The sequence below is a fragment of the Scardinius erythrophthalmus genome (genome assembly GCF_964197995.2).
Source record: "Scardinius erythrophthalmus genome assembly, chromosome: 3".
Lineage (NCBI taxonomy): Eukaryota > Metazoa > Chordata > Actinopteri > Cypriniformes > Leuciscidae > Scardinius > Scardinius erythrophthalmus.
In genome coordinates this window covers 54840731-54860746 of record NC_138223.1, presented here as the reverse complement: position 1 = coordinate 54860746, position 20016 = coordinate 54840731, and the positions used below count along the sequence as shown (strand labels likewise).

The 20016-nt window shown below is 37.9% G+C and overlaps 1 protein-coding gene and 1 pseudogene across 2 annotated transcripts; both read right to left on the bottom strand.

Moving 5' to 3' along the window:
- Positions 1-923: 923 nt before the first annotated feature.
- Positions 924-1921, bottom strand: LOC308688882 (microfibril-associated glycoprotein 4-like; annotated as a pseudogene). The gene is made up of 4 exons: positions 1778-1921; positions 1601-1697; positions 1258-1425; positions 924-1178 (listed from the first exon to the last, which is right to left on the bottom strand). The product of its transcript is annotated as a microfibril-associated glycoprotein 4-like (transcript).
- A 3006-nt stretch (positions 1922-4927) lies between these two features.
- nlrp3 (NLR family pyrin domain containing 3) lies at positions 4928-19896 on the bottom strand. Its single transcript, XM_081362319.1, has 12 exons — positions 19811-19896; positions 17617-17884; positions 16463-16606; positions 16254-16292; positions 14354-16139; positions 12386-12559; positions 12076-12309; positions 9921-9957; positions 9623-9831; positions 9372-9545; positions 8491-8537; positions 4928-6327 (listed from the first exon to the last, which is right to left on the bottom strand). Exons 2-12 carry the CDS (start codon positions 17816-17818, stop codon positions 5783-5785), a joined length of 3591 nt encoding a protein of 1196 aa, XP_081218445.1. The 5' UTR covers positions 17819-17884; positions 19811-19896; the 3' UTR covers positions 4928-5782.
- Between the last annotated feature and the right edge of the window lie 120 nt (positions 19897-20016).

Here is a 20016-nt window from a genome sequence, read left to right as displayed (position 1 = left end):
TATTAAAGTTACAAAAGTTATTCAGTCAAGAGCAATTAGTGATTGCTCTTTATATTTTGTTGTTTTGTAACATTAACAACACAGGTAGCATCAGGGCTATTAGGCTGCTGTCACTTTAAGAGCACTGATCCAATAAACTGTTACAAACGTGTTTTCTTTCTCAACTGTTTACGTTCATTTTAGGCCCTGTCCCAAATGGCACACTTCATATGCACTTTCTGTCTTGTGGACTTACAATGGCTACTGTGTGCGCATGTCCATAAAGTCCATGAGAGGAGGGTGTCCCATTCGTCATTTTAGGATTCAGAAGGGTGCTCGATATGTGTCCTTGATGCACACTTTTGGTGAGTCGGCACTGAAGCGAGCTCCACAGCAGACTTCTATCCGACAGTCAAAGTGCCATTACGTCACGAAAGTGTGGACTCTGAGGAAGACTGCGAGTGTTTAGGGTGGGACAGGGCCTAAGACATAACTGACTATGTTTACAAGGATGCTTGCCAATACAAGCATTTGACAATTTTCTTTGAAGATGTCTGTTCAAGTGCAAGAAGACATGAAAGAGAGCTCAATTCCGTATTTGGGCACTGTAGGAGATGTGAATTTCTAGGCGCGTGCTTCGAAATAACAAAGTTAGTTCCCTTTCGTGTCTTCTTGCGCTTGAATATTTATATTGGCAAGGCTTAAACTTTCGTGATGATGTGACCCGCCAACCGGTCAATTCACGTTTGTTCACGTTCATGTTCTCACAACATTGCTTTGCTTGAATTCACTGGCAATTAACACTGTTTCACATACTCACAAACACTGATGTTTACTTGCATTTGGCACTTGGCAAATGTTAATTTTAGGCCCTGGTTACACAATTAATAGAAGAAAGGAAAGCAATATAATTTCGGAGAAACAATGTTTGTTTCTTCAAAGGTCTAAAACACACGTTTGATCTTCATGCTGATGGATTTCATACTGACACTGTAATTCTTCCAGGTGTACCAAACAACTCCAATAGCGTTATGGGGGGAATCTTCTTGCCATAAATACACACCGTTGGGGTTTGTATGGTGACAGCCTGCGTACCAAAATGCTCCGAGATGATATTTGGCACAGTTATTTCCAGAGCCGTCTTGGTCCTTGTCAAAAGGTGGAGAACTTCTGATCATTATGGAGAGATAAAGAGTCGCCTGCAGAGAAGAGGAGCATCACTGGGGACAATAACTCAATGGAAATGTGTTTTTATGAGTATAAATGAAAATGTCCTACCTGCTCCTCCATCAGTGAACCCTGAAACATGCAGTTTATACCCGTCCATTTCACAATCCACAGTGAAGGACGAGTACAGAGCAAAAACTTTATTTCCTTCAAAGTCCTCCAGATCCACTCTCAGCATGTACTTCTTCTTACGTGTCAGCTGATACATGTTCTCCAGCCCTGTTCACACACACACACACACACACACACACACACACACACACACACACACACACACACACACACACACACACACACACACACACACACACACACACACACACACACACACACACACACGTTCAACCAAACACATGATCATCCACACAAACGGACACACACTGTGAGATCTTACCCAGCCAGTATTCGCCCTCCACATTCCCAAATCCTCTCTTGTACTGATTCCACGGCCGATAGAAATTCACACTGCCGTCCATTCTCCTCTGAATCACCTGTGATGGGTTTATATAGAATATATGATTCATAATGTATGTTCTGATGTGTGTTCAATGATCTAAAGTCAAATTCGTACCGTCCATCCTCTGTTGTCTTCATCTTTCCCATCTGAGATCATGTGACAGTAAACCCAGAAAGGAATATCCCATGCTGGATAGATGGTGTAAATCCCACTGTGTGTTTCTCCTGCTTTATAAAGGTCAGAACAGTCGGCTGGCATTTTTTCATCGTGACTGCACCCGCTCATCAGAACAACTGGAAGAAAAGCCACCAAAAATACCAATAATTCTCACAATATAATTTTCCTCAATAAAAAGATTACCAGAGTTTGATAAATGTTCAATATAGGTATCAGGTTTGTCTCCAAATTTTGATAATAACCCTGGCCCTTTATGAACTTAATCTCCATCTTTATAAAGTGACAGAAAAAGCTGTTGCAAAGAACAGATTTTGTCAGAACAGACAATAGGTCATTTTGAGGATTTGAGTCTACATTTTCGCACGCAAAGCTGGAAGTCATGTAATCTGTAATTTAAGAACCCAGACTTGCAAAAAAACAGCAATAACTAATAACAACTGCACAAAAATAAGAAAAAAACTGCTTTAAAAAAAATAAGCAGGATTTCACAAGTTCCAGTCTAAAGCCCCTTTCACACAGAGATTCCAGAAAATACACTGATAATGTGTTCTGGGAGTTTGATTTTGGTTCATTCACTCTGACAGAGATTTTCTGGAATCTGCGCGGGCGTTCACACACATCACGTAAAGACACGAGACATCAGGATGTGACATGAAGTGTCTCGCAGCTTCTTAAGGTTGCCTTCGAGAAACCACACTTGTGCACTTTTTTTCTGATTCGATCATATACAAATTTAGCATTTTAATCAACAGTACATTTTTTGTTAACCTTTTAACATATGTCTTGGAGTATCGCAATAATATTGTATTGTGAGTTTAGTATGCTGATATGTATCGAATCATGACATGAGGGTATCTTACACCCATAGTGATCAATCATTTCTGAAAATGTGGTTTGGTTGTTTGCAGTAACACATGTGAAACCTTGGCATTTACCTGCAAAAATCCTATCACATTTGATTTGATGTTCTACTCAGTCGCACAGCACTAAACAAGATGACAATAAATGTGCACAAATGATAAGATAAAGAGGCTTTCAGGTTACAACATCTGACAGAAGGAAACAAAGTCGCTTTCCACCTTGAATGCTGCATTTAGAGTATCCTTGCTTTAGTGAACTCAGTTGAAATAAGTTCAGAGTACTCATAAGTATTGTTTTTTATTTAACTTTATTTGGATTGAAGTTATCGGTTTCCTCAAAAGAGATGAGTTAGCTTAACATGTTGGGTTTTACAGTGAGCCTTTCAATAGCATTGCACAACCGTTATCACCGTTTTCTGCATAGACCTGCAGTAAGTACATGCGAGTGTGAACAACAACTTTAGTGTGTTATTAGAAAGTGAAAGTGACAGTGACAAAGTGATTAAATAAAAAACTAAAAAATAAGAGTTTTTCAGGCACTTGATAAATTCAAATATTTTAATGTGCAAAGCATTGTGCTCCATTTCATCTTATTTTATAAACTGTTATAATATGATACATTTTACATTTGTTTGATTGCTTGAATTAATTTTAATGTCTGAAAAACCAAGGATCAGGTTTATCACCAAATGTATATAATGGCCCCGCCCTTTATCTCTATCTTTTTGAATTGTGGTTAAAAGGAAAACTGCTGATGAAAAGAACTGATTTGTTGGAACAGGCCGTTGTGAGGATGCAAGCTGGAAGTCACATAACCTGTAATTTAAGAACCCAAACTTGCAAAGAACCATGATAGCTAATAACAACTACACAAAATAAGCGGGATATCACATGTTCCAATCTAATGTTTCTCAGGAAATAAAATATGGATTCAGACATTATTGCTGAGTCCCAATTCGCATACTATCCGTCCTAAATAGTATGCGAAACTAGAATTAGTACGTCCCAAATCGTAGCATGTTGAAATGAGTATTCCAAAGATACCCGGATGGTCTACTATTTCCGGTTAGAATTCGAAGTGCAGATCAATGCACACTCTAACGGCTAATATTGCCCACAACCCATTGCGTGCGGGAGGGAGGAGCTTTGCGGTGATGATGGTGATGTAAACCTGGCAGTCGGATGCAGCAACGGAGATGCGCCCTCAGTTTTTAAGTGTAAGAATTCAAATGTTTAACCCTAATTAAAGTTATGTTTTATTGTCTCGTAATATTAATGGGTTTATGTTGTGCCAAAAAAGTACCGTGTTTATCTTGTAGGGTCCGACGAAGATACCGAGCGCCTCATTGCAGGCTACAAAACAATAAATAAAAAGGCTCTAGTAGCCTACAGTGTCATGCAAGTGTCTTTTTTATGTATTTCTGTTTCTGTCTGACTTATTTGTAGGCTAGTAATACTGTGGCTGTACATATGTTAACTTTATCAGTCCAACCAAAGAAACATGGTTACTACACTTTTACTATAGTAAAAGCATGGTTCATTTTCATCGGGGTATTTTTAAGTATTATACATAAGTATAAGATTAAGTATAAAATACGTTAAACAATAGTTACACTATAAACTTTAAATATTTTAACTCAGAAAATAAGTAGCGCTAGCTTTCGTTACACACATTTGCACATGAACGTCAGAACCAGCCGCCTCACAAACGACCTGCGTTTGGTTGATCTACGACGACGCCCTGCTTCACTCCTCAATTTGGTAAACACATTGTAAATGTATTGTGGAAAAAAAGATGGGAATAGTAAATAAAATTATATTGGATATATAAGAATGAATGGAATGTTAAATGTTTTGTTAACAGTCGCGGTGTGCGTAACTAGGCAACCACGTTCAAGTTCACGTTGCATGACGTCATCGAAGTATGTCCCAGAACGTGCATACTTTTTTGCTACACACTCAAAAGTATGTACTTTTTCATCACAAAAAAAGTACATACTTTTAGGTCGTAGTATAAGTAGCCGAATTGGGACTCAGCCTGAGTCTTCTAACCTCAACAAAAGATTGCAACTAGATTGCAGATATATCATATTTCTCCTGCATGCATTCAAGGTACATTTATATTAATGTTATATCCAAACAATATTAAAACTTCTATCTAATTACAAACTGAATCCTATAGTGTTCCAACAAAGTGTTTAAAAAGAGATTATAGAATTTAAGACATTGTTGAACTGAATTTACAACATAAAACTAGTTGAGATGACTCAATTTAGAAAAAAAAAAAACTTTGTAATAAGGTCGTAAGGTCGTAATTTACGTAAGGTCAATAAAATTGTTAGTATAGTAGTAGAGTATTCTTGTTCAGTGCACAAAATAATAAACTGACTCCTAAAAAAATCTTGTTCAAGCTACTTTTTACATTAGTAAGAAGAACATTTTGCACGTTGGATTACAATGAGAGCACAGAAAGTGGAATTTGGCAACATCTCAATCACAATTATTCAACAGCGTGGTTTTTGTTGGAGGATCATCACACGGTGTGTGTCAATCAGATGAGCCATCGCTCAGATGTCCATAGAACGTCCAATATTTTGTATTAAATGTCATCATTAATAACACAAATTTAACCAATTTTAATTTGTTGAGCAAACAAGTCAAGTCAGCTGCAGATTTCTTGCAAATGATCAGTTGGTTCATGGTTGGTTGATGATTTTCAGATCTCAATAAATAAACCAGCAAAGGCAGTAAAGGAGCTTTTTTGCACGTTAGGTTAACAAAGTGAACAAATGAGTCTTAAATAAAAATTCAAGCTCAGAGCATGATTTAATAACACAAATAAAGCATAAAAAATAATAAAAAAAAACAGTCAGCTTTTGCATGTCTAAAAAGGCAAATCCAAAAAGCAGTAATAATTTTCAAAAATGTTCAGTTGTTAAACAATTACAGTAAAACATGTGAAACCTTTGCATTTACCTGAATAAAATTTTATCAAATTCGATTTGATGTTCTGCTCAGTCGCACAGCACAAAACAAGATGACAATAAATGTGCACAAATGATCAAATAAAGAGCCTTTCAGGTTACAACATCTTACAGAAGGAAACAGAGTCGCTTTCCACCTTAAATGCTGCATATAGAGTATCTTTAAAAGACGCGAGGAAGGTGTACAAGTGAGTGGGTGTGTCAGAGACATTGTAAAAAGACAAAACGCCAGCCGTCGTGTCCACATAAACCCCTACTCTCTTAAATGAACGAGAGGTCAGAGTCTTTATATTAATGTCTTCTGTAGCATGAGAAACATATGGATGAGATCCACATGTAATTTTCCATGACAAATCATTGTTTCCAAGCTGACCGCTGGCCTCCACAAAAGTAATATCATCGCTTTTCCTCTGAATGGTCTTGTACGTCACTCCGACCGTCCCATTCGAACCCGTCCATTCAGCCTCCCAGTAACAGCGGCCGGACAGACTCTCTATAGACAGAACTTGTTCAACAGGTTCAAATCTTTCTGGATGATCAGGATACGGCTGTACCTGTTCTACTAGCGTCGCTGTTCTGCCTTCATCAGATAGACACAACCGATTGTGAGCTGTGTTTGGATCCAGCTTGAGATCACAGGCATCTGTAAAACAGAAAACACTTCAATTAGTGTCTCAGAGAGAAACACAGAAAGATGGAGAATGAGATACACTGTTAACCCTTGCTGTAAAATTCTGACAATATTATACCATTTTCCATTAAAACAGTAATATACCGTAGAAAACAAAAGTAGCCTACAGGAATATACTGTGAATTAACAGCGCTCAAAGTCGACACTCAGAGGCTGTTTTCCCAGTCACACCCTATACCCTCATTCACTATTCCCTACATTAGTTCACTAATATAGTCCACTTGAATGAAAAGAAGTGAGTGAATTGAGACACTGATGAACACCTGATAAGCAGAATCACTGAAGGACAGACAAACAAGAACAGAAAAAAGAGAAACACAAAAACTACAATCACTTCCAGCAACACTGAGTGTGAAACCACTTTCCGATTATTTCTTTCATACATGTACAAAAGTTCTTGTTGAGAATTAACAGTGATTTAGTTAATAATAAAGTTTGTTGTCACCATGCAGGAGATCAGTATTTGCTTTAGTTGGTCTCTTGTCCCTTGACTACTTACCATTCATCTCTCTCTGGCTGCTGTAACAGTGAGTTTATAAAACACATTTGTTATGGCAAGAAAGAGCCAAGAGGAAGATGATCAGGTGTTTTTGGCTTTTATGATGATATCACAAACATCCTGGACATGTCTGATTCTCTGATCTTTTCTGTATATATTTTTTTGAATTTATGGGTATTTCATATTTAGCATATATCTGTGAATCAACAACATGAAATCAATATTTCTGTAATTAGGTCTTCTGAAGAATATTGTAATCATATAGTGCATTAAAACATTTTGAGCTCCTGCTTATCTCAGACACACACAGACATCAAAAATCAGTACATGAATCTCAACAATGGTGACAATCAAAAGTGTCATGTCGCAATGCATGCTGGGTTCCAGGATAATATAAAACTCCCAGCATGCACTGCTGCATGAATTTAAAAAAAAAATGCCACCATTGTTGAGATTCATGTGCTAAATTGTGATATCTCTGTGTTTCTAAAACACAGTGTAGCTCTGTTTCTCTGGTTATGCATGATGTGTTAAAAAAAATGAATCATTATAATTTATTGTTGTGGTTTCACAGTGGTGGTAATGTAACACTTTTAATCTAACTCTGAATGAGTGAGAATGAATTTCCTTAGTGAATCAACAGGCAATATGACAATTTTGTCATCATAATCATTATAACTGCAATCATTCATAAACTGTGTGTGGGCACAAGTGTGACTTGCACAAAAACAGCTCAAGCAGCAAAATAAACATTAATGATTAGCATCAGCATCCCAACTAAATCAAGCACTGATCTCTATAATGGTAACTTCAAACCAAACATTTTCAATGAAACATCTCAATAACAACTTCTGTAGATGTATGACAGAAATAAAGTCATACTGGTTAATAATAAGTGTAATATTGTGTAATGGCTGGAAGTCAGTTGTAGGTCTTGTGTTTCTCTATTTTCTGTTCTAACAGCAGGTGTTCATCACTAATGCTCAACAATCACTTACATATTCCCTTAATTATCTCACTGCAACACTGTCTCAATGTTACTTTTACTCTTTGTAGTGTGGATTTTCCTGTGGGGTTGAAAGGGTTAACAGTGTAAGATAAAAAGACACACCCACAAAATGTATTTTAACAGTAATAAACTGTAAGTTATAAAACAGGTTTATACTGGCAACACTGTTGCCAGTAGTTTACTGTAAAATTTATTTTTTGGGTCACCATTGTGCAGAAGAGTAGAGCCTGTGCTTCAGTCCAGGAGAAGATCTACAAACATTGATGATTTGCTGCATGTTGCTTTATTTAACAGGCGGTGACTGTGTAGTTGCTGATCCAGTGGAAATCTCTTCATTTACAAAAGTTTTGTTGTGGTTTCAAATGAAATAAGTTCACAGTAATACTTTGCTCACGTTATTAATGCAATATAAATTTTAATTAATACATTTAAATGACAGTTGGTTAATTTAAGGCAGTCGGTTTCTGCAAGTGAAATTAGTAACTCGAGTTTTAGTGCATTTTACAGTAACATACTGTAGATTACAGTAAAGAACTGTACAATTGTACAACAGTGTTGCCAGTATTTTACTGTAAAAAAACGGTAAGGTCTAACAGTGTACACTTACACTTTCTTATCCCTGGTTTGATGAAGTGTTCACCCATTGGATCAGTTCTGCAGAAGAAGTCAATGAAGAAGAAGAGGAGTAAGAAAAGCTTATAAGAATGAGAGAAAATAATAACAAAAGTTCATGGGTTTGATTTACAAGGAATGAATGAACTGAATGAATGAACCATTCCTTAAATGTCGATCTGGACAAAGTTAGCTGCCAAATACATAAATGTGTAATCACTTCCTGCATGTCAGTTAACAAAATTGAACTTAAATTGTTAGACTAATGTTTTGTTCTGATTCCAAACAGCTATAGAGCAAGATTTATAGTAAAAATCATTTAAAAAAATAAGCATTCTAATGATCCATTCTTCTTTAACCACAAAACACTGACAAATTTAAACTCAGATATTCAGACATCATAGTAAGTGATTCTGTAAGTCATTGTCTGAATATATAAGAATAAATTAGGGCTCAGTCAGTATTTTTTTTAAAATAAATTATTACTTTTCTTCAGCAAGGACACATTAAATCAGTGAAGATTGACAGTAAATACATTAATAATGTTACAAAAGACTTTAGCACAAATGTTCTGAACTTTGATAATAATTAGAAATGTTTTCTGAGCATCAAATCAGCATATTAGAATGATATCTGAAGGATCATGTGACACTGGAGTAATGATGCCTAAAATTCAGCTTTGATCACAGGAATAAATTACATTTTACAATATATTCACATAGAAAACTGTTATGTTAAATTGTAATACTATTTCACTTTTTTGTAATGTATTTCTGATCAAATAAATGCAGCCTTGGTGGGCAGAAGAGACATCTTGAATTACTTTAATAGATCTTAGGGAACAAATTAATGTCACATCATTGACCCATGACATACTTGAGTATCTGCAGTTTGTAGTTTGAATCCTTCAGTTTGTTGTTGAGTAGCTGGACTCCTGATTGTCCTGGGTGATTGTAGCTCAGATCCAGCTCTTTCATGTGTGAAGGGTTTGAACTCAGCGCTGAAGACACAAAACTACAGCCTTCCTCTGTCACCATACAGCCCGACAACCTATAGATAAATAAAACAAATAAGCAATCCTGATTATTTCTCAAATAAATAGATTAAAGCAAAAATCCCAGTTTTACCTCAATATCTCCAGCTGACAGTTCTTCAGTCCATCAGAGAGATGCTTCACTCCTAAATCCTGCAGGTCATTGTTACTCAGGTCCAACTCTCTCAGGGGCGAATCTGAGCTGAGAATCGAGGAAAGGCACTCACAACTCTTCTCAGTGAGGTTACACCAGCTCAACCTGCAGGAAAACATTTCAAAATGGTCTACATCTGCCTTGTAAAGCTGAGATAAAACTCACCCTACAATAAAGCAATAAAACGCACCCTGGACAGAAGATCGCAAAGAAAGAGCAAACTTTTCTCCTTCCTTACCGCTGCATCCACCTCTCCCTCCTCCCTTCGTTTCCCCCTGATTCAAGTCACTAAAAGTTCACTGAGATTGTCTATATATCACTGTTACGTGCTCCAAGGATATGGGGTTTTTGTTGTTGTTTTTGCTGTCACTCTCTCCGCTATCACCTCTTAGGGCGGTGCTGCTGGCTGTCCATCATCATTACGACATACACCTGAATGGGCGTCCTTACTATAAAAGACTGACGTAGACCGGAAGCGGTAGAGAGACAAGGAGCTTTGTTGGTTTTAGTTTTGGGTCACGCATTGGCGTGCCTTGTTTTTTTTTGTTTTTATCCACCGTTTATATTTTGCATTAACTGTTTGTTTTCTCTCAGTGGTTGTTATTTTTGGTTTACGTTGGACTTGAGTCCTTACGTTTCTTTTTGTATATTGCTTTATAACCGGCCAGGGAGTAGTGAGTAGGAAAGTATGTCACGTGACTTCCATTCATGCAACATCTAGGGAAATCCGTGTTAATACATCAGGTAAGGAGCGGGTGCTACTATTGAATGTTTTGGTTTTTACGTAGTGTAGATTAGGTAGGGATGGCTGAGCGCCGTTGATTTTGTTTTTGTTTTATTTTCTTGTTGTAGTAGTTTAGTGGGGATGGGAATGTAGTTAGATTGTGGGTTTTGTTTTTGTTTATTTCTTTAATTTAGCCCCGCTCATGTTCCTACTCCCTGAGCATGGTATTTGTCTCCCTCTTTTGTGCACGTTGGTGCTATAAATAAATATATGCATTTTCATGATTCAAACCTTATTTTTGTCTTTGTGTCCTTTTGCACCAGCACCTTAAACACGTTAACCGGGTTAACTAATCCGGAAATTATCTATATTATTTTATGTTGTGTTCCCTCATGCCCTTAGCCATTTTAGGGACGTAACAATCACATATGATGTATCTTGTGAATCTATTGTTTTTCCTTTTCATGTTTGGTTTCATTTTAAATGTCTGTGCGATTGGTAAAACAGTCTTAATTTCATTTCATTGCAGTCATTGGTATTATGAGAAAGATTGAAAACTTAGGAGACCTGTTCTCCTCTTTGGGTGATGCCTCTTCAAGATATCTCCTCTCTCCCCCGAAACCAGGTGCTACCCCCTGGGGTACATGAATTTACCCAAAACAACTCTAAAAAATATTTGTACAAGCCTTTTGTTCTGGTCTGGGTATATAATGGTAAGTGGCAGAGCAGTCTTTGGGAACCTGTAACCAGGAAAACCCCCATGCAGTGCTGTGTCAGTGTTTTCTCAAGTCTTACACTTGGAACACACTCACACACCACTGTGTGTCTTTGTCAGGAATGCATTGCTTACTCTTAGAGTCATCTTTGAGTAATTGATGTCATCTATTTATTATTTCTGAATTGGCTTTTATTCATTTACTGGTGTAATTGGCATGATACATTTTTACCTGACAAATAAAATGTTATATTTGAATTAATCTGTATTATTCTGAAATCATTATTTCTAGTAGATTAATGTGTAGTCTGGTGTTTCCGCAAATCTATTCCAGGATAGATCAAAATGAAGGCACTAATGAATGGAGCATGGAGCACATCATTAAGGAAGCCTTCCAATTTCTGACTATCATTGACTTAGCACGTTGCATCTTGCGACTATTAAAAAAATTACACCTTTTGTTATGAGTTAGCATAGAGCAACCTCTTAAGGGTAAAATAGCTCGCACTGCATCCTCTGAGTATTTCAGAACTGGCTAAGTTTGTGATCGTGAGCGTACATTCGCGACGTGACATTTCAAAGCGATACCAGGTCCTTTAATGAATAAATAATTGAAAGTATGGGATACTCAGTCAGAATAATCAAAGATCTAAATTAAGTTATAATCAATATTTATGATTATTTTCTAATAAGAAACACAATCTTAATTTGGTTTCTCATTTGAAATTGGAGTCAGATTGAATGTAGATCTACTTCACTGGAGCGCTGAAAAGACATACACGCATTATTCCTTCGCCCACACCGTTGGATTTCGTCTTTGGGCCAATGGGTGGTCTTTACAGCCTGATACAGTGTGCTTTATATACTGTATTACAAAAAATTATGGATAGTGTCAAAAGGATATTTCATCAAAAAATATAAATTTATCATCAAAAATTTTTTTTAGCATCTTGCTTGTTTATATCATCAAATTGCTTCCAAACTTCCATAATGCTAAATATCACAAATACTTTCCTCAGAACTTGAAGTTTTCTGTCTGTATTTTCCATCCCATCTAGGAGATGATGGAGTCCAGAGTCCTGCAGGTCACTGCCGCTGAGATCGAGCTCTAGTAGACGATGTGAGATCGTCTGGATCGCAGAGACCAGCTCCATACAGCTGTCCTGGCCAAAATGACACTGGGCAAACCTGAATGAGTACAATATGATAATTAAATTTCAGGCTAGTCAGTAAATGTTTACACAGCAATGGAAACGGTAATGACCTCAGTGTCTCCACATGACAGTGTGGGCTCTTGAGTCCAGCAGAAAGCACCTTCACTCCTGCCTCGATACTGTAATTGTGACTAAGGTCCAGCTCTCTCAGAGGACCATCTTCTAGTTGGAGAGCCAAAGCCACCGTTTCACAGCACGTTTCTGTCAGTCCACAGTCTGAAAACCTGTAAACATGGCAAGGTGTTTACTTGTCATGAAGAGTTTACCTTTACATTAAAAAAATACAGATCACAGTAAATTTGACCTAAAATCGAATACGCTGCACAAATAAATTAGAAATATAGAAAAATGGGGGGAGGGTGGTCTTTAATATAAAGCTAATAAGGTTTTATGAATTCTATTGATTTTTTCAATTGTTGATCAAAATGATCAAAATTGAAAGCAATAAAACAGAATCATGAACAATTAAAACAGAAAACAGAAATTGTGGGGTAAAATAAAATTTAAATGAGGTGCTTTGGTGCTTCCAACGATTATAAAAACGAGATAATTGAGGTTAAATGAATATTGTGCCGCTGCCACATTCCGTCCAGCTCTCCTTCCATTTATTCACAGCGGTGCACTTTCATTTTCCCCCAAAAACAAAACAAACTTCCAAATCAGCCAAATTACTGAGTGTTGTAAAATACAGTCAACTGTTGCTAAACTGTGGGATGTTAAGAAACAGTTGAGAAAGAAAACATGTTTAACAGTACTTTGGATCCGTGCATTAGCTCTTAAAGTGACAACAGCCTAATAAACCTGCTGTAGTCCATCATTAATCATAATCAAACAACAAATGACAAAGGAAAATCACTTACTGACCTTGACTGAATAACTTAAGTAGCTTAAATACATATTGCTCTGCATTTAATGTATTCAGTAACCAGTGTTGGGTGTAACGCGTTACAAAGTAACACGTTACTGTAATAATATTACTTTTTTCAGTAACTAGTAGTGTAAGGCATTACTCGTCTGAAAATAGTAATATTATTACAGTTTTCCCGAGCTAGTTACTTGCGTTACATTTGCCAGTAGCACCTTCATCACACACAAGGCACACAACACAGAGAACAGAAGGGAAGGGGAGGAGGGCGTGAATGGAACAGTGATTGGTCTGGGTTTGGCACGAGGTATCATTTACCATCACCGATTGGTCGACACGCGGCAGTTAAGGCCAATCAGGGATGACTTCCCTAATGAATATTCATGAGTCTTCCCCTACCATCCTGGGAAAAAAAATATAGCGCCCCGGACGCGCGCGCGCAGCCCGTTCACTCTCACCGCCTTCAAACAACACGAGCGCTGTATTGCTCTCTCTCCCTCGCGCATATAGTAAAAGGTCGGAAGACCGGTTGTGTTTTATAGACAATTTTGGATATAAATGACTATTTATAGGGCTTGAATTACAACCTGAAACTGCGCATGCGCGGGTAAAACTGCTGTGGTGAAACTGTGGCTCTTCGGCTCTGCAGACAGATATTATTGGGACAGATGGGGAAAAATGGAAGCGTCAACAACGGCAAGTACAAGTACAGTTGTTTGTAGTTATTTGTGCTAGACAGTGCCAGTCTGTTGTTGGCGTAATAAAGACCCTAAAGAACACTCCTCCTTTGTATGTTCTCCCTCCATCTGATGCATCTCAGGCAATTATAGAGTAATTAAGAAAAAAAATGTAACTAGTAATATAACTAGTAATATAACTAGTTACTTTCTCCAGGGAGTAATAAAGTAAAGTAAGGCATTACTATTTTTGAGAGTAATATGTAATATGTAATATATTACTTTTTTGAGTAACTAGCCCCAACACTGTCAGTAACTATGCAGACTTATATGCAGTGTTATTTTACATTTGATTATTTCATTTTTGTTGTTGGCTATCACTTATCTGAATACCACTGTTAGTAGCAGCAGCCCTAAAACAATATGTTGAAAAATAAAACAGAGTAATACAACACCCTTCATTTGACTCTACTTACAGGGCTTTTCTGCAGCATCTCACAGCTGGCACGAGTCTCCTGCATCCGGGATATGTTTTGTTGAATGTCTTCGGGTCAAAGACATCGAGCACCTCTTCAGACATCAGAAGCACATAGACCAGCGCTGAGCAGTTCGAGTTGGACATCGTTCTCAGCTGGCCGCTCTCTGACCTCAGATATTTCATGATTTGTTGGTACAGGGTTCTGTCCTGCAGTTCCAGTATGCAGAAGAAGTGGTTGATGGATTTATCCGGGCACTTGTCATTGTTTTGCAATTGCTTGATGTATTGGATGGTTTTATTGATGCATTTTCTATTGTCAAGCGTTTCGTCCAGCAAGCCGATCAGGAGTTTCTGATTGGACTCGAGAGAAATGCCCAGCAAAAAACGCAGAAAGAGATCAAAATGCCCTCGCTCGCTGTTCTTGGCTTTATCAATCGCCTTTTTCAGCAAAATGTATAGCATTTGGTCTTTCTTGGGGCATGAATCCTCCAGGAAGAACTTCAGCTCCTCCATGTTCTGCTTCAAATAGCAGAGGAACACGTGCAACGCAGCTAGAAACTCCTGCACACTCAAATGTATGAAGTAATAAACCTTCATCTCATGCAGGACAGAGTCTTTCTTGAAGATTTCAGCACACAATCCTGTGGTCTCATCACTTGCGTTGATGTCGCACGCTTCCAGATCCTCCTCGTAAAACATGACGCTCTCCTTCTTCAGCTGTTCAAACGCCAATTTAGCCAACTTGGAGATCATTTCTTTGTTTAAACTCAAGACTTTGGTGCGGTCTCTTTCGAGTTTCTCCTCATACTTCTGGTTCTTAATGTTCATCTGTATCAGCAGGAAGTGGATGTACATTTCGGTGAGTGTCGAGGGAATGTCCTGTCCTTTGTTCTTGATGAGAATATCCTGAAGAACGGTGGCCGTGATCCAGCAGAACACGGGAATGTGGCACATGATGTAGAGACTACGAGACGTCCTAATGTGCAAGATTATTCTGGAGGCATGCGCTTCATCTTTGATCCTTTTTCTGAAGTACTCCTCCTTCTGCTGGTCGGTGAATCCGCGCACTTCTGTAAATAATCCTATGTACTCCGGAGGGATCTGATTGGCCGCCGCTGGTCGTGATGTCACCCAGACGAGAGCTGACGGAAGCAGTTTTCCTTTAACAAGGCTTGTAAACAAAGCATCAGCAGATGATCGCTCATTCACACAGTTCACTGACTTACAGTTAAAGTTCAAATCCAGACGACTCTCGTCAAGTCCGTCAAAGATGAATGCCAGCTTGCATTTTTTATAAAACTTAGTGTTTTCCACGTCTTTCAATTCAGGATGAAATTCCAGCAGAAGCTCATGGAAACTGACCTCTTTATCATCTTTAATCAAGTTAATCTCTCTGAATGGAAGCAGAAACATACAGTCCACATCCTGATTGGCTTTTTCTTCGGCCCAGTCCAGGATGAACTTGTGCACGGAGAACGTCTTTCCGATGCCAGCGATGCCTTTGGTCAACACAGTGTTTCCCTCCTCCTTTTGCCTCAATAAACAGAACATGTCATTGCAGTCGATCGGTGTTTCCTCAAATTTGGGCGTTTTTAAGACTCTGTCAATCTTGAGAACTTCATGTTCATCATAGACGTCTGTAATGTCACCTTCGGTGATGAAGAGTTCCGTGTAGACTCTGTTGAGATGTGTTTTGTTGTCTTTTTTGCCCTCAAAAACACGTCCTGTTTTGGCCTTCATGTTGTTTTTGTGACTTTCCAGGATTTTTTGCAAGACATCGTCCTCTAGATCAAATCAAAAACACAACAATTGTTGTTAATCAACATGAGTTCTGCCTAAAATCATTAATATGTTGGGAATCGTAACTTGTAATAAAATTGTGGTTATTGTTTTTGTACCTTGTTCAGAGGTCTGTCCCTCTGCTGGATTTTGTTGCCCTTTGAGGATGGCAGCAAGCATCAGAAACAACGCCAGAAAAAAATGCACATCCATTATACACAAATCGTTTAGCTATTAACGTGGTAACAAAGCATATTTATTCAAAGCTTACAGACTATTTGCAATTTCATAGTGACACATGTTAACAGCATTAGTGCTATAATCTTACCAATAACACCAGTAGTTGAGGTCGAGTTGATGATTATTGAGCCATGGACAACAGTTTGAACGAGTACTGGCGAAATTGCAGTTGCACCTGATTCAGCTTTCAGATCAACATTGACTGCAGTGTGAGGGGAGCTGATTGTCTGCACTGGGATAAAAACTGAGAGATTTACACACTTTCTTATGTTACAACTTTAAAGGGTTAGTTCACCCAAAAATGAAAATTCTGTCAGTAATTACTCACCCTCATGTTGTTCCAACCCCGTAAGACTTTCGTTCATCTTTGGAACACAAATTAAGATATTTTTGATGAAATCTGAGTGCTGGATCACTCCTCCTGCAGGCTTATGGACACCTTAACTTTCTGGCCCAGAAAATGTATTAAAGACATTATTAATATAGTCCAAGTGACTCCAGTGGCTCAATCTTAAGTTTATAAAGCGATGAGAATACTTTTTGTGCGCAAAAAACAAACAAAAATAACGACTTTATTCCACTTTTCATTTCCTTCTCTCTGGGCCTCGGGTCTTTTCACGTAGTGTTTAAGCGTAGCGTGTCTGTGTTGCACGTCACCACGTAGCCTCAACATTGGGCGACTCTGGTCATGTGTGATACGTGATGACGTGAAACACAGACGCGCTACGCTATTACACTATAGCGTCTTTTATTTTTGTTTGTGTTTAAGCGTAGCGTGTCTGTGTTGCACGTCACCACGTAGCCTCAACATTGGGCGACTCTGGTCATGTGTGATACGTGATGACGTGAAACACAGACGCGCTACGCTATTACACTACGTGAAAAGACCCGAGGCCCAGAGAGAAGGAAATGAAAAGTGGAATAAAGTCGTTATTTTTGTTTGTTTTTTGCGCTCAAAAAGTATTCTCATCGCTTTATAAACTTAAGATTGAGCCACTGGAGTCACTTGGACTATATTAATAATGTCTTTAATACATTTTCTGGGCCAGAAAGTTAAGGTGTCCATAAGCCTGCAGGAGGAGTGATCCAGCTCTCAGATTTCATCAAAAATATCTTAATTTGTGTTCCAAAGATGAACGAAAGTCTTACGGGGTTGAAACAACATGAGGGTGAGTAATTACTGACAGAATTTTCATTTTTGGGTGAACTAACCCTTTAACATTAATGATTTTACTTCATTACCATTCCTCTGTTCAGCTTGGTTCCTCTGGAGGTCTATCTTCACAGCTTCATCTGATCCACGACACTTCTTCAGCTCATCTACAGCGTCACTTGTGTCTTCCCTCTTCAATTCATCAGCCGTAACTGCTCTTTTCAGCCTCTTTTCTTCGTTATTGTCCAGCTCAACCACTGCTTCCTGAAGCTGCTCTGGAGCGGACGCCATCTTGTCTACTCAGGTCTTGTATAAGATCAAACGAGACATGACCAGAGACTTGCTTGGTAGCTTACTCTAAATTTACAAGAGAATAATTAAATCACTGGCATCTTAAAATTAATTAATAAATAATAATAATAATAATAATATGATAAACTAATGGAGTACCCACTTAATAATACTAAACGAAGCCCTTAACTTCACTGTTGAATAGCTACACTCAACAAGTTACAAGGATGTAAGAACAGAAGCAGTTTTGCTAATGTTCCTGTACAGACATTCTCATGCTAACGGAAAGTCCAAAGTCTCACCTAAAGGCCCATTCCCAGCAAACACAGAACGTTGGCACAACGTACACAACCTTCTAACAACGTTTTAACAACATGGCCAAAAGGTTGCTATAAATACGTTGTGTGGTGAAGGTTGTTACGTTGTCACAATGTTGACATTAAACCATCGCTCAGGGCCATTGCTTAAGGTTGTGCCAACGGTGTCTTAACCACTGGACTACATATGTACTCGTCACTGCCCTGAAGCGTGAAAATCAGCCTTTTAAATTCCAACCACCTGTTGGGCTCATTGTGTTGTCTCGTTCTTCATCGAGCAAGTATAGGCCTACGTAAGTATTGCGTTTTATTTACCTCAGCTAAATAAGATACGTAATTATTCAAACACAACCTACAATTTCATTTTCTAATGTGACTAATGTAGCCTTGCTTGCACCATTGAGTTTTTCCATTTCATTGGTCTGCTATTTAGTCTCATTCGTTTCATTGCTCCTCTGGATTTGTGGATGTTTCCTGGATTGATTCCGTTTACCGAACTTTATCGCCCGGCTTTCGACTACTGTCTGCCATGTACGTAACATGGTTTTGTTCATTAAATGTTCTGATCTTTGCTTTTATGTTTTATTTATTATACTTAAAATAAATGTGTATATTAATTTATTTAGTTTTTCTTTTTGCACAAATGTTTGACTTTTGGAAGTGCAATTTGATTACCATAATATGCAGTTAGTTTTAATAAAGGTGAATTAATGTCACCTTCTGTAATTTTTACTTTTCAAAGTGTACACTTGCAGGTGTTGATTATAATTAGGCTAATTTACTGATAGCCCCATTAAATAATAATAAGGACAAACAATATTTAATACAACTATAATTATCTAACATCTGACTAATTAAAAATTAACCTCAAAACATAAAATGCTAAATGGGGATATCTATAGGCCTATTTAGCATAAAAACAAAATATTGTCAGAACGTCGTCTCTCTGAACAACGTTGCTACAGCCCTGTCGCCTCTTACAATTCTACGTTGTTACAATGTTGCGAGCACGAGACAGCGACGTTGCCATAGAAGAAATGCAACGTGCCACAGACGTTGCCACAACGTAAATGTGTTTGCTGGGTTCACACCAAGAACGATTTATATAATGATAACTTTATTTGCATCCCCTCCAACGGACAATAATGTTTTGTTTATTCTCCATTTCCGTTATGGTCTGTCTGTGACCATATCTGCAGCTTGCAGTAAGTTATTTGTTCGTTAATCAGCTGGAAAACAGCTCGTTCTGAAGTGATTCCAACGATGTCATTCTTCTTATAGCTGTGGTGTGGACTTTGCTACTTCTTAGAGATAAACTTTATAGTTATCGTTGGTGTGAACGAGCCGTGAACGGTTAAATTCAAGGAAGTTCGAAGACCAAAAGCATGCAAAACCGACTTGGGTGAACGACAATCAATTTATTAGTAATTCAATGTATATTAAACATAATATAACGTTAAACTTAAGACATAACGCTGGGTGGATGCAAAGAGTGTTTTTTTCTTTCTTTCTTTTTTATCAAAGACGAAAGGTTTCTTTGGATCTAATCAGCATACAATACAATGCACTGCCATATGTATTTATAAAGCACATTTAAAAAACAACCAAGGCTGAACAACAAAAAGCACAAAAAGATAGATTGATATAGTTGTTAAATATATAACACACACGATACCTGTCCTGCAGTTCTTAAAGGCTTCTGTTACTTTCACTTTAGAACGCCATTTCCTTCCATCAGGCTTTTTATTCCGCGTCCGACCTGAAGGAGGCGCTGATACTCGACTCATATTAGTGTGTGGTTGAGCAGCTAAACATATGCCCAGTCAAACATAAAGTATATTAAACTGTGCATCAGGGTTAATCTTCCACCTGGTGGATGTG

Excerpts from the sequence above, each read along its gene's own strand:
- nlrp3 (XM_081362319.1), bottom strand. The coding sequence starts at position 17,818 with ATGGCGTCCGCTCCAGAGCAGCTTCAGGAAGCAGTGGTTGAGCTGGAC. Across the intron at positions 12,560-14,353 it reads AGATGCTGCAGAAAAGCCCT|GTTTTCAGACTGTGGACTGA; the intron begins GTAAGTAGAGTC and ends CCATGTTTACAG. Across the intron at positions 8,538-9,371 it reads TACAAACTGCAGATACTCAA|AACTGATCCAATGGGTGAAC; the intron begins GTATGTCATGGG and ends CTTCTTCTGCAG.